The following is a 14,393-nucleotide window of genomic DNA, read 5'->3' on the forward strand; positions in this document are numbered from 1 at the left end:
GGGAGCATTTGTGTACCAAAGGATCTGATATCAATATCCCTGAAGCAAGAATAAAAGTCAGGCAGGCTCTTGGCAGGGGTAGGGAAAGAACTCATTTGAGTGGATTCTAAAGGCCCTCATGGTGCTCAATTGTGAAGGAACCAGCCACACTAGTTCTGCATGGTTAAGGCTGAGAAGGGTGAGGACCCTGCCTCAAAAGGGGAATTTCTGGGAGGAAAGAGGTGTCTGTGAAGTCAGAGCTAAGCCAGGAGTGGATGAGGAGTGAAGAGTTAGGAATGACAGACCTGTCACATACTGACACATACAGTTGAAGAATGGCATGAAGTCAGAGGCTAGAGCCCTGGGAGAACAATGCCCAAAGTCAGGCCAGTGCCCACCTGAGCCACACCTGGAATTTCCTCACCCACCCCAAAGGATCATAAGAACTCAGGTTCCGTGATACTATTTCAGAGCTGGAAGGAACACAGACCACAAGATGAAAATATAACATAGGATGTCAAGAATAAAAGGTACCTTAGAACATAGAATGTTAAAACATAGAACCACAAGATCTCAGAACGAGGTATCTAAGGGATCGTAGAATCTATCTTCTGGATGGTCCAACCCCATGCCCCCTATCCAATGTAGGCATCCTTTCCACTACACCTGGCACATACCTACTCCCCTCCTGTGATCTTAGATTGCATCAGCTGAGTTGTTGGAGAGCAGGAGGCCTGCAAGGGATGGATGGACTTTGCTATGGAGAGAACAATGACCTTGTAAATAAGTAGGAGGCTGTCAATAACCATGCCATCCGTTCATGTGGCTATTTCGAGCAGCAGCCTGAATTACCCCATTGATTTCCTCACACAGACAGGATTAGAACCACAAAACAGAAGCCAAATGACATCCCAAGCCCTAAACATGTCTTTTCTCTCATTAATAGTTAAAACTTTTGCCTTCCTAAAAGGCCTGCAGATTATGGGCAAAGAGGTGCCCCTCAATTCCCAGGCTTATTCATCATCACCACGATAACTCCTGACATCTTCTTTCCCATCATTGTCTCTACTGTTGTCTAAAACAACCTGGTTAAGCAGCAATTATTCCCAGTTTACAGACAAGGAAACTGAGACCCAAGTGAGGCTGTGTCTCATAGCTAGCAAGTGGCAGAACCTGGGACTAGAAGCACTGCCTCCCAGCTCTCAATGTAGTGGTCCTTCTACTGAATCACACTGCCTTATGGAGATTAAAAATTGCATCTCTAAATCTACTGCAGTCTAAAGATGGGCCTGGGGGCTGGTGTCTTAGCTTTCTTTCTCCTAATAACTCCCTGGGAATGTAGAACATTAAACAAGTAATGAGACCTGCACCCTCCCTTTATTGTAGTCAGAGAACCAAGTATCTGCCTTCTGTAAATTCGCTCAAAGGTGGCTTCCCCCTACCCATTCCCAACCCCCACCCTGACCATCCATGGTTGACCTTTATGTTCCCATGGAAACAAGCCCCAAAGGGAGGAGAAAGCCAAAGCTGTCAGAATTCAATTTCATTGAAGCCAGCTGCCCCAGTTCCATTAATCCCATTCTGCTTTCTTTTAGATGCTGAGTGTTGAGAGCCAGGGGTAATATTTGACAACGTTTGGTTCGTGACCTCTCAGGTATAAATCCATCATCTAGGCTAAGTGTCATCAGGATGCAATGGGGAATTAACACCGAGATCAGGCCTGGTTTCTGTTCCCAGAACTGTCAAGGACTGTGTGGCCTCAGACCTCTGGGGCCTCAACTTCTGCTTTGTAAAAAGAGCTGACACTGGCTGATCTTTGAGTCTAGAATTCAAAGTTCTATGGGGACTAACATCAGCAGAATCGTCTATCCATATTTTCAAGAAATTCTATGACTCTGGAGCTACCCCTTTAATCAAGGTGTAGGCTCCTCAGGGCAGGGACAGGACATCCATCTCCTTGACTTCTGCCTAACATTCCTGTCCCAGAGCTTCTGCACGGAGACTCTCTGGTGAAGAAACTGAGGACTGAATGAAGGAATCCTATGCGTAGGGGCCAAGGCACATCATCTCAATTGGGAACCAGCTGTAGCTGGGATGGCGCTCTAGCACAAAGACCATGCATAGTGCTATGTTCTAGTATGCCTGTCCCACTGCTGACAGAGATTCAGGCCCAAGAGGCAGGGAGTGTAGGGGACCTGACCTGCATTCACCTCCTCTACTTACATCTTCAACACTTTATTTCAGCAATCATGTACTAAGTCCCTATTATGTACCAGGCACTGTGCTAGGTGCTGGGGATACCCCCAGTAGAATATAAGCTCTTGAAAGCAAGGATTACTTTTGATTGTCTCTGTATACTCTGAGCACATAGCAGGTGATTTAATAAGTACTTGTTGGATGGGATTGGATTCTCAGATAGCCAAGCCCTGGTGACTAGAGCTAGGAAGATGCTCCGGCAGTGAAATAGCAATGTTTCCACCACTAGTGGCTTCCTGGCAGGCAGGCTACTTATAAGTCCCAACCTGGGAACTGGGGTCAGGCCCAGACTAAAGAAAAGTTCTCTAGTCTCTGAGGGAAAGTCAGAGGGAATGAGGAAAACAACTCTGGTCTCTGGTCACCTACAGATGTATGTCTCTGGCATACAACAGGTTTCTGAGGGCTAGTGTCTGCTGGCTGACCCTGTAAGTTCTCTCTCCTCAGGACCTGCCTCTCTGACATAGTTGGTGCCAAAACCTAGAAAAGCTTCCTAGAAGAGGGGACATTTGAGGAAAAGGTCAGGTGGGAGGAGGGGGAGGAAACTGAAAGGTGTGAGGAAAAGAAAAAGGGGCAGGAAAGGGAGAAAGAATGCAAGGGTCTTGCTGCAGGGGAGTGGCAAACTCAGGCAGAGTCTAATCCACAAAGTAAGTTTCAGTGCTTCCAGCCCAAATAACAAGCCCAGAGCACCCATTGGGGAGGGATACAGATTAACTCATGCTGGAAGGTGGTAGCTGGATCACAAGGATGCGGAGGGCTTTCCTGGAAAGTCTTCAAGACCTTAAAGAGGTCTGTTAAGAACCTAAGTCCTACTTCTTATAGGAAGTGGTACCAGATGAGTCTAAGCCACAGTCCCTGTGACGGCTCCAGCTGCATTTAGATGCAGTACTACACAGGTGAACTGCTTATTGTTCTCAGACCCCTTCACCTTTAAATGCAAGGAGCCAGATGCTGTGGGCAGAGCTGAAGGTAAAGTTCCTGTGCTGGTTGGTCCCATACACTGGGCCTAGGAGGAGGCTACTTCTAAAGATGATTTGAGGTAAGTGCCAGTCCAGGAAACACCAAGCCCAGTCTCCTGGAGAGCTCTGTCCTCTCCCACACTGAACCAGGAGACTGTGGGTTTATAGAATTGGACCTGAAAGGTCTTTAAAGGTCACATCTCATAGGACCAGATACAGAGGGGCAAAGGCCAATCCCCTGCTTCTATAAATGACCTTTGTGGTCTTGGCTGGCCTTCAGAGCCAGCTTCTGGCTCTCCCACTATGCTCAAACCTGTGCTCTTGTTCCATCACTTACTAACTATGTGACCTTATGCAAGTCATTTCCTCTCTTCCCCGCTCTGGGCCTCAATTTCCTCAGCTGGACTAGACAGTGCCTGGGTCCCTTCCAGTTCAACGAAGGCTTGGTCTGCATTCTTCTAGTCCCGGATATCTAATAAGATTCTCAGTAGGATTAAAGGGTTAATCCTGGAAGTAGCAACAGGGCCTATAGCAGCCAGAGAAAAAAGAGAGCAACCAGTACTAGAAGTCACATGGGCCTTTTATTCATTCCATCACCTGGCTGTGTGGATGGTCTGGGAGCCACAGCAATAGCTCTCAGGGACCAAATGTGCTGTCCAGAGCCAGGTGGGCCCCTTCAGAGACACTGCCCCTCTGGTCTGAGGGTCAGGCTTGCACGGCACTTTGTTCATATTACTGAACTTGAGATTTTCAACAAAGAATACGTACATCCAGGGGCCCCAGCTGCCTGCTGCCAAGGTCCCTTGAGCAAAAAAAACAACCCTCCCTCCCGCCCCAACTTATAAAAGTGTGTACACCTTCTTAAAATAGAACGGTCATTCTGCTTTGGAGCTTCCCACGAAAACATATTTAAAATATTGCACTTGTAAATTAAGAAAATAAAGAGGCAAAGATTTCCTATTACAGAACAATGCATCAAGCATTCGGCTACAGTGTTGAAATAAATAAAATCCTGAGGCCAGGGCCCAGGGTGGGGATGTCAGGGTGCTAAGCACCAGGGCTCCAAGGAATGGCACCTGGAGGCCAAAACCTACAGGATAAGTCACCTGAGCACCTGCAGCCTGGCCTGGGGAATACCTTCCAGCCCCCACCTTCTGCTACCTAGTTCTTTCAGGGCCTGGATCATTGTGAAGTGACCCAGAAGCGGAGGGCAGGCCTGTGCTGGGGGATGCTTGGCGGAGCGCCTAAGTTAGAGGTAAGGTTCCTGTACTGGTTGGTCCTGTCCCTCCAGCTTCACACCTGCCCCTGGCTCCTTGCTGCCTGGACAAGAACCTTTCAGCCTGTACCAAAGCCCTGCCTATGTGCCACGCCCATAGGCCCAATCCCGGGGCAGGCATCGTCGTACCAGAGAGCGGCACTGGGGGTGAGGGCAAGATGCCAACACATATGGCACCAGCCCATTGGCTTCTCAAGTCCCCAGGGACTCTTGTAGTCCAGGCCTCAGGTTTTTCATATGTCCATGGGCCAGTCCAACAGAGATATGGCTTCGAGGAGTCACAGGCAACAGAGTGGCCCATTCTCTCGGCCATCCTCAGGAGGGTGGGGAGGGAGAGGGCAGGCCATCTGCTGGGCTGGCTGCATGTAAACATTCATCTCTCCCGGGCTGCCCGGGGGAGGGGGGGAGCCCCCTACAATGGGGGGCTCAGCTTCTTCTGGTTAATGAGGTCTAAGTAGAGCTCTGAGCGGAGAAAACGAGGATAGGAGTCCTTCTCCATAAGCCCATAGATCCGCTTCTGGGCCAGGTCAAAGCAGCCCCTGGTGACATTCTGCAGGTTGTCCTTGGTGTGTTCCCGTGTGTAGGAGTCCAGGTTCACCTGGGGAAGAAGTAGATGCAAGATCAAGTCCTTGACCTAAAGGGTGGTGTTGGACCCTCAGGAGTGGGATGTGCTGAAGCTAAGCACTATCATACAATCACTTCTCTCTGAGCCCCAAGAGGGGACTCTGCCATCTCTCCAGCTTGGTGAACTGATGTAATCAGAATCCCCATCCCCCAGGTGGCTGGTTTAATTCCTGCCCAGTCCTTTAGTGCCAGTCCCCAAGGATACTTTCAGTTCATGTTCCTGGGAACAAAAACTAACTTTCTGTCTAGTCTCCCAACTGTAGGAAGGCAAAGAAGACACCGGCCTCCCCTCTTCCTTAACCAGTAGGGTGGGGAAGGGGTCTCTGAGAAGGAAGATGAAGCATTAAAGGTTCCAAGAGCCTGGGGATGGCTCCCTTGGGAAGGGCACGTATGGAAGCACTGATTCAGCACCTACAGTGGGCCAGACACTGTGCTAAGGACTTAAGGATTGGCTCTCAAGGAGCTGCCGTTTTCCCAGAATGAAGAAGCTGGCCCACTCCTCCCTGGCCCTGCCCTGAACAGTGTGACTGTGCTACAACCCAATCCCGCCTTCATGTCACAAGCCCCTATCATAACCTGAACTGATCAAGTTTTCATTCATGATACTGCTGCAATGGAACTACCTTTCCCTGGAATGCTGTTGTGCCTGTAGCTGTTTCCTGTAACCAGTTAACGGCATGGGCTAGGGAATACACAGCACACACAAAAGGGGTACCTCTTTACACGCCTGGATGGCAATATATTCTGCAAAGATCTTCTTTGCCTTGGATGACATCTTGGATTGGGACTTGACTTTCTTGAAGTCCTCACATGCCAGCCAAAATTCCAGGTTCTCTTCACTGAACTCTGTTCGGAGGAAGGCACGAAACACTGCTAGTCCATCTGTCAGAAGACAAAGAACCCCAGTTACATTGTGAAGAGACAGCCTGACACCAGATGAGATCTCTCCCAGCCCCATCACAGGCCCCACCATGCACCTGGGAAGAGGAGTACAGAACATACCCCAGCCATCTCCTAGGATTCCCACTGAGTCTGACCCAGAAAGCCAAGGAATAGCTTGGTATATTAGAGAGATCACAGGACTGGGAGTTAGGACACCTGTGTTAATTTACCCCTATCTCTGCTGCCAATTCATTGTATGACCATGGGCAACTGAACCTCAGTTTTCCATCCACTAAATGAAAGAGTTAGATGAGATGACTTTTAAGGGTCCTTTATAGTTCTCTGACAATGAGTTATGAGACAGACTCAATCCAAGAAACATTTATTAAATCTACAAAGCCTACTATACAAGGCCCTGTCCCAAATACTGGGCACACAAAGACAAAAACAGTGCCTGTCCTCAAAGCTGTCCTATCTCTTATCTGTCTCTTGCAGGTTGTGGGAGGGACACAGCCTGGCTTAAAGCCTAGCTGATGTGTGTACAAAGGTACAGCCAAAAAAGATTCCTTCCCCCAGCCCCCCATTCTGTTCAGACCCCCAGTCTCTCAGTCAGGACTTCAGAGGAGCATGTAAATCCCAGTCCCATCAGAGGCCTCCACATTAGACTTTTGAAACAGTGATTCCCTAGAAGGCTGGGGGGAAGGGGGTGTCTGACATTTATCATGGACATTCCATGTGGGATGTTCCTGCTGCTTTCTCCTGGTGCCTGAGGAAGGACTTGAGACCCTTCAGAGAATGAGGATAAGGGCTGGACAGTGACTAGGGGTTATGGGGCAAACTTTCCACACATTCTTATGGGATATCTAGCTTCTACACGCAGAGGAGAACAAGACTGGGCCTGCGGCTGCCCAGAAAACAGAATCCTTCTCTTATAAACTCTAAACTCTAAAGGAAACAATGGTACACAAGTCCCCAAGTTGAAGGCAGGAAAGGAGGTAGGAGAGGGGTTGGTGGTAGAATGGGGGGGGGGGTACAGGGGACAGGGGGCAGGATGGCAAGGACCAGACCATACACATACTTACATTTGTGCAGCAGCAGTTTCTCCAGAGACTCTCCCCACTTGAGTGCCTCCTCAGAGGTGGGCCTGCCAACAAACAGGAGAGAGATGATGTGAACTCACTGAGCCTAATTTGCTAATAAGCAGCAGCGGCTGCACCCACCCAGAAACACAAGAGTGATGGGAGCTGTGCTCTCTTGCCCTAGGGCTGACTCTCACGTCTGGGACTTTTCAGTAGATGGTCAAAGTTACTCAGCAAAGTCTTCTGATGTCCCCCCTCTGCCAACACTATAGGGTGAGGGGGCTATAGGAAAATATTAGATCCCTGAACTCTGGGGGGAAAGCTGGTCACAGTTGGCAAAGGTTCCTTTCTCCGGTCTTCATTCCCACTACTTCTGAATCCCCACCAGGGGAGCTAGATCTTCCAAAAGGAGACCACGTCTGGTTTAATGGTAAGGGTCCAAGGCAGGAAATGTGGGGGTGGAAGCAGAAGGGGATTTACTCTGGGTCCAAGGAAGAACTCACTTCAGGGATTTCATCCCTTTGTCTGCCTTGCCAGCCACATTGCCCCCAGGAGAGTCATTTCTTCTCCGGAAAATCCCCAATCTGTTCTTCATGTCTTTGGCCCTGAGAGAGAAAAGAGAGAAATCTTTAGCCTCAAGAAAGACAAAGCAAGCAGCCGTGGGTAGGAGTGAGGGCTAGAGCCCGGCATTCAAAAATTTCAGGTGGGTTCAGTCACACGTACTCTTTCATCGTGTGTCTACGTTGCAGGTTCCCATTCCGTGTTCGGTACATACTCAGGAGCATCTCTGAGTGGAACTCAAGAGGCCCTGGCTTAGACAGATCTCGAAAAAAGGGCATGGCCCTGGAATCAAGTCAGCCCAATCTGGACAGACAGTTCAGGTGGATAAGAAACAAACCACCCACCCAAGGTTCCTTTCACAACCTTTGCCCCCAGGCCTGGACAGGCAAGGACTGCCCTCCCCAGAAAACTCAGCCCAGGCAAGCAGGCAGGAACCAGCCTGGGCCAGTGTCCACTCAGAGCAGCAGGAATTCAACGTCTGGGCTCTGAGCAGAGGCTGAAGCTGGTATTCAGACAGGAGGAGTCAGGAAGTAGGAGGGGCCGGGAAAGCAAATGAACAGAAAAAAATACAAGCCAAGCCTAACAGCTAGTGAAAGAAGCATGTGTCTTCAACTGGGCTGGCTGGCTCCCACTGAAGCCCGGCCCCCACACTCCAACCTTTCCATGGGGCTGAGGCAGGAAACTGCTCTGAGCTATTTGTGACCAGGCCTCATCAGTTGCCATGACAGCAAGGGAAGGGAGAAAGAAAATAAGTCAGCAAATACCAGGGATGGGCATCAACACGTCCTGCCAGGATGGCAGTGATGGTTATTTTTAGAACAGATTCGTTTTTAGGACTTTCCCCCAGAATGTCATTGGAAAAAAGGATGGCAGATTTCAAGATGGGGCACCCTGGGGTGGGTGGAACAGTATAAAAGTAGCTGGCAGGGAAGGGGTTAAATAGCCCATACTCACTCCTGCTACTTGCCCCAACCCTTACTCCCCACCCAAGTCTTGTCACTTGGGATTAGGACTTAGCCAAACTTGGGCAGTGCCAAGAGATGGGTGCTGGATATAGGCATCTGTCTGACAACTCTGGTCCCTCTGGATTCTGTTTTCAATCATCAGCAGTGGAAGAATCCCAGGATCCAGTCATGCCCATGCACAGAGGTGCAGAATTTACAAACCAGGCAAGCAAGCCTTGTTAGCTCAAAGCAGAAGACTAGACTCCGGGCACTGCCGGAGGCTCACCCCAGCTGTCTTGGCCTCCAGAAGCAGGCTTTCAGAGGGGCCTGGCACTTGGAGCCCAGCCCAAGCAATGCCAACCCAATGGAATAACATAGGGTAGAAAAGCTCTAATCAAAATGCAGAAAACAATCATTAGAACAGGGAGTGGGCCAGTGGTTTAGGAAGAGGAGTAAGCTTCTCCTCTGCTGTTTACCTTCAGGCACTTGGCTCCTACGGGAGAAAGGAGGTGAGGAGGTGAGGAGGTGGGGGGGTGCGTCCTCGGTCATGAGGTTCACAAGGATAAAACACTACAACGTTACAGTGAGGTCACCTAACCCAACCCTCACGTTTTCAGATAGGAAAGCTGAGGCCCTGAAAATGGGATAATTAATATCCTTAAAACCATACAACGCTTCCTAATACTAATGATTTTCCCACCACATCTTCTCAGTGGGACTCAGAGATTACGTACATACATACACATAGATAAATGACACTTTCCAAAACTCCTGTCAGCTATGAACCCAAATATCCTCATCCTTCATCAAAAATGTCAGCAGTGATTAAGTGGACAAACACGGCCTGCTGTTCTTCTATCCCATCAGCCTCAGGTGGAAGGTAGAAGGCTAGTGACATACATATTTGTTATAAGGATTTTCTTTTTCTTTTTCTTTTTTCCTGGAGGAGGGGGGAAGCGGAGCAGGATGAGAAATAAATGTTTAATTCCAAAAAATTAAATCGCAAAAAAAAAAATACTAAATGAGTTGTCCCCCTAGCCTGCAGCATGTCCATGACTTCCCTGCCCCTCCTCAGGACTACTGTCTTAGACTTAGGCTCCTCCTGGAACAAAGAAAGAGAGAAGGCACAGGCCTGCAATAATTCATTCTCTGGAGCACTGGCCCATGGATAATTAAGAGTTGACTATATTGTTCTGGGCCTGTCACCAAGTGCTTACAGATAGAAGTCCGAATACCCTGCTGACCTTCTCCTAGGAAAAGAAGTGTGCCGGCAGCCTAGAGATGCTTACCATTAAAGCATGGATTAGCGTATCTCGACTCCCAGCCCAGCCAGGTTCCCCTTTCATCATAGCACACTATCCTTCCTCTGGTATGTGATGGGTGACATTCCTTTTCCTATCCCCCACCCCAAATCAGAGCAGAGCTGGCTCTCCTTTTTGTTTCCAAAGTGGGAATGTGGCCAACAATATCTGAGAACCTATGGACGATGAGAGTGGGGAACGGTGAATCAGCACAGGGCTTATAAGATTTGAGAAGAGGCCATCTAATATAATTCATTCATTTCACAGATGAGGAAACTGAACACCAAAGGGGTTAAGCCTGTTGTGCTTAAGGTCAAAAATGGAAGTCAATAGGAAGACAGCTGCTCAGGGACCCCCAGTGGGCCTATGTTTAAACCCTCTCCATCCCTGCCTCTAATAGGAAACAAGACTCCCCTTCAGCCCACTGCTTTCACTTGACAACTGCCTTTTTCCTCTTCCCCAGGTTTCTCATGCTGTCCTGGTAAGTGAAAGCATTAGGATCCCTAAGGGGAGGTCTGGAGCAAGGACAGGGAGATTAGAAGAGTATACCAGAGGTTTCTGTTTCCAAATCTTCCATTAAATTGCCCTCAAAAAATCACTTTCTCTTCTTGGGTCTCTACTTTTAGAGCTCTTTCTGAGTACTCTCTACCTCTAAGGGGAATAAATTAATGGGGTGAAGGACTCTGAATTCCCAGGTCAGGTATTAGATCAGATAAGTGGATAATGTAAATATGACATTAAGGATAAGTTCCCTGACCCCCAAGCAATCAACATATATTCCCCATTGGCCTGCTCCCACATCAACTTCTTTTTAGGTTTACATTGGCTCAGTAATTTTCTGCAGCTCCAAAACTGAGTCTAGAACCACCAGGGCATGCTGAATACAGCAGAATACTGTACTCCCAGAGTGTGTCCAAGCCTTTACATATGCCAAGCTGCCTCTATAAGGACTATCCAGCTGCCTTCTTTCCAAGCCTATGTCTGGCCAAATGCATGTCTTTAAGGAATGTCAAGATCCTCCCCCTCTCAGTCTCCCACCCCTCAAATGCAGACTTAGGAAACTATATGTCCCTTTCTTCCACTAGATTCCCCACTTTCTCGAAACTAACTAAAATCTTCCTCCCCCAAACATTGGACTTATAACAGTTGTTTATTTTTCTTTTATTTTTTAGTTTAATTTTAAAATTTTTATTATATATATATCATCTTCATTTCCAAATACATCCTTCTCCAAAGTATGATTCTTTGTATAACAAATCATGAAAAACTAAAAAAAGCTATTTAGCAAAACTACCCAAGAAATAAGCCAAACCTGACATTATATCAACATATGTAATGTTTCATACTAGAATCTCCCATCTCTGCAAAAAAACAAAGGGGGGCACTTTTGTGGTTGTCTTTTCAAAGAAAAGGAGGGGAGGAATCGATAACATTGCCCCAGTCTGTAAAGAGTTAAAAAGTATGTGGGTTTGGGTTGTATGCTGTTTTTCCCTCCTGGAAAATCCAAATCGTTCCAGGCTGTCCATGGGGGGAGAGCTTCCCCAGTCTTTGCAGAAAACTGAGCAGAAAGGGAGAAGGGCCTGAATAGAACAGGGCATCTTGCAGCAATAAGTTCAGGAAAATACTGTATTGCCCAAATCAAGATTCCAGTAAAGGCCTCCGGGTTACATACAACCTTAGGTTAAGAGGGAAAAGACAGAAATCATCCGTGCAGGGTGCCCTTTAGGAAAACCACTCCAAACCCCAGTTTCTTCCTGTCTTGTCCCTACCCCTCACACATCTGGCTTAGTTCACAGCTGTAAAATCCCAAATTGAGGTCCTACCTTTCCAGATACTTTTCAGAAAAGTCAACCATAGTGTGGTACATTGGGGAGAAAGCGGTCAGCAGAAAGCAGTGGGCCAGGCGCAGTGCTAGAGGCACCGGGCTCCAAGCACAATAAATAGTCCAAGAAGGCTGCCGGCAACCAAGCCCCTGCAGTCAGCCAATGGGAAGGCGCTTAGTCCCAAGGCTCCCCAAGGCGAGGCCCGGGAAGGTCTCCTGCTAACCGCCAGCAGGGCAGCCACAGGAAGACCGAGGGGCTAGCCTTCTCCCACACACTACTGCAGGGTCATCCAGCACCCTAGACTTTACCCTGGCTTTCCTGTAATCTACTCTCAAAGAGTATGTTAGGGAGCAGGGAGGAAAGAATCTGACAAAGGTGTCCTTAATACTAGGAACTTCCAGCATGTTTTTTGCCAAATATTATGACTACAATGGTCCCATTAATTAACAACTACTTTTAAAACCCAATATTGGGGGAGAGAGGGAACAGAATTGGAAAGGGGGAGAAGGGAGGGAAAGCACTTAAAACGATAACCAAGATGGGCCTTTGGTCTAACAGCTCCATCTGCTGGCAATATTTAGGATATTAAAACTTTGACTTTTCAATTAATCTCTTGTTTGCACAAAGTTCTAATATCATGGGTTATGCATAGATCTCGAATGGAGAAGGGCTTTCCTTAGAGGTAATCTCTTCCAATACTCTCATTTTACAGATGAAGAAACTGAGCCATACAAAGGCTAAGCGACCTGGCCAATTTCACACAAAGTGGCACAGCCAGGCCTCAAACACATCTTGACTCCCAGTCTCTAACTCTCCACCACTTCCCATCATAGGATTCTGATCTGGGTGCGACTGTAGGAATCATCTCTCTGCATGTAACAAAACTGAGGACCAGAGAGATTAACTGATTTGCCTAAGGCCATATAAGTCGTAAGAAAATTGTCTACAATCAGGGCCTCTTCCTTTCCTCTCTCTCCTCTAAACTGGCTTCCTACCTCATCATTCCACTGAACCTGCCCCCTCCAAAGTTACCAATCATCTCTTAGTTGTCAAATCTCATGGACGTTTTTCAGTCCTTAACCTCCCTTCAGCTTCTGATGCTCTCAACCTCCCTCTTCTCTTGGACACTCTCTCCTCTCGAGGATTTCATGATCCTGCTTTCTCCTGGTTCTCCTCTTATCTAAGTGCTCCTTTTCAGCCTCTGCTGGATTTCTATCCAAGTCATGTCCACTAATACCCAGGGTCCCCTGGGCTCTGTCTTTGACCCTCTTCTCTCTACATACACTCTCACTTGGTGATCTCATCAGTGCACATGGTTTCAATTATCCCTTTACGCAGATCATTTTCAGATGTATTTATCCAGCCCTAATCTCTCCCCTAAATCCACTCTCACATAGACATATGTGCCTATTAGACCTATCAAACTGAATGTCTCGTAGACGTCTCAAACTCAACACGTCCAAAACAAAGCTCATCACCTTTCCCCCAAATTCTGCCCTCTATGGCACTGAGGTCACCATCATCTTCTCTTGCTAGTTGCCCAGTCTACCAAGTCCAATGACATCCTCAACTGGTCACTTGTAGTAATCTCACATATCCAATCTGTCATCAGCTCTTGTCGCTTCTACCTTCAAACATCTCTTGGCCACACATGCTCCCCTCCCTCCCTATCTGCAGGCCCCCCATCGCCTCACAACTGGATGACTTCAGTGGCCCGATACTGATCTCCCTGCCACAAGACTACCCTCTATACAGCTTCCAAAGTGACCCTCCTAAAACTCAGTTCTGGCCATTTGGCCAGCCCTCTGCCCCATCACACACTCAGTAAACTTCAGGGGCTCCCTGCTCCCTCCAAGATCAACTACAAACTCTTGTGTTCAGCTTTTAAAGTCTTTCACAACCCGATCCCTGCCTGCCTTTCCAGTCTCCTTATACCTCTGTCCCCTCCATGGATGATCAATCCAGCAATGCTGGCTTTCTTGCTCCTCCAATAGGACAGTCCATCTCTTTACTCCACACTTTTTCAATGGCTGCCTCAGATGCCTGGAATGCTCTGCCAGAAGGTTGTCAGAACCAGCCAGAACTAGCTCCAGAGAGCCAATTATTAAATTTTCAGTGTGAGCATTTATGCCTTGGAAATTGGCAAATAATACAAATTTGGGCTTTATATATTATTTTATTGTCTTATTAGTTGACTTAAGAAAATGCTAATTGACTATAGAAAATGTTAATAATGCAGATTAACCTTAATCTTTTAAAGATAGCCAGTTGTTAAATATTTATCAACATAGCCCATCCCCTTTCCCTCTGACTCTCTGGTTTCCTCCACCCCCTCGCTTCCCTGGTTTTCACCAAGACTCAGATCAAATTCCAAATTTTATAAGAAGCCTTACCCTCCCCTCCCCCCGCACCCCTGCTAGTGCTTTCTCTCTGAGATTTATATTATATTAGATTGAATTATAACATATATCATATTTAACATATGTACAGCTGAATGCTGTCTCCTTATTAGAATGCAAACTCCTTGAGGCAGAAACAGGCTCTTTTTTCCCTTTCTTTGTATCCTCCAGCACTTAGCACAGTGCCTGGCACAGAGCATGTAATTGCTGCTCAGTGATGACGAGGTAGCCAAGCCAGAATTGGAACCTAAGCTTCTAAGACCTCAGCGTAAAGGTCAGCCCACTCTATTGTACTGCTGCTACCCTGGGCTAA

The 14,393-nt window shown here is 47.6% G+C and overlaps 1 protein-coding gene across 12 annotated transcripts in view; it reads right to left on the reverse strand.

Annotated features, from left to right (window-relative positions):
* Positions 1–3,753: 3,753 nt before the first annotated feature.
* RGS3 (regulator of G protein signaling 3) overlaps positions 3,754–14,393 on the reverse strand; it is a 176,536-nt gene continuing 165,896 nt past the window's right edge. For 8 of the 12 annotated variants that reach the window (XM_072632445.1, XM_072632444.1, XM_072632446.1 and 5 more), the window contains 4 exons: positions 7,556–7,657; positions 7,056–7,117; positions 5,807–5,973; positions 3,754–5,065 (listed from right to left, as the gene is read on the reverse strand). In XM_072632445.1, the coding sequence (XP_072488546.1) occupies positions 4,880–5,065; positions 5,807–5,973; positions 7,056–7,117; positions 7,556–7,657 (517 nt within the window). In that variant the 3' untranslated portion in view covers positions 3,754–4,879. Of the gene's footprint in view, positions 5,066–5,806; positions 5,974–7,055; positions 7,118–7,555; positions 7,658–7,775; positions 10,906–11,681; positions 11,808–14,393 lie in introns of those variants that run through there. The other 4 variants (XM_072632455.1, XM_072632454.1, XM_072632457.1 and 1 more) reach the window with 4 other exon arrangements.

This window comes from Notamacropus eugenii, chromosome 1 (assembly GCF_028372415.1).
Source record: "Notamacropus eugenii isolate mMacEug1 chromosome 1, mMacEug1.pri_v2, whole genome shotgun sequence".
Lineage (NCBI taxonomy): Eukaryota > Metazoa > Chordata > Mammalia > Diprotodontia > Macropodidae > Notamacropus > Notamacropus eugenii.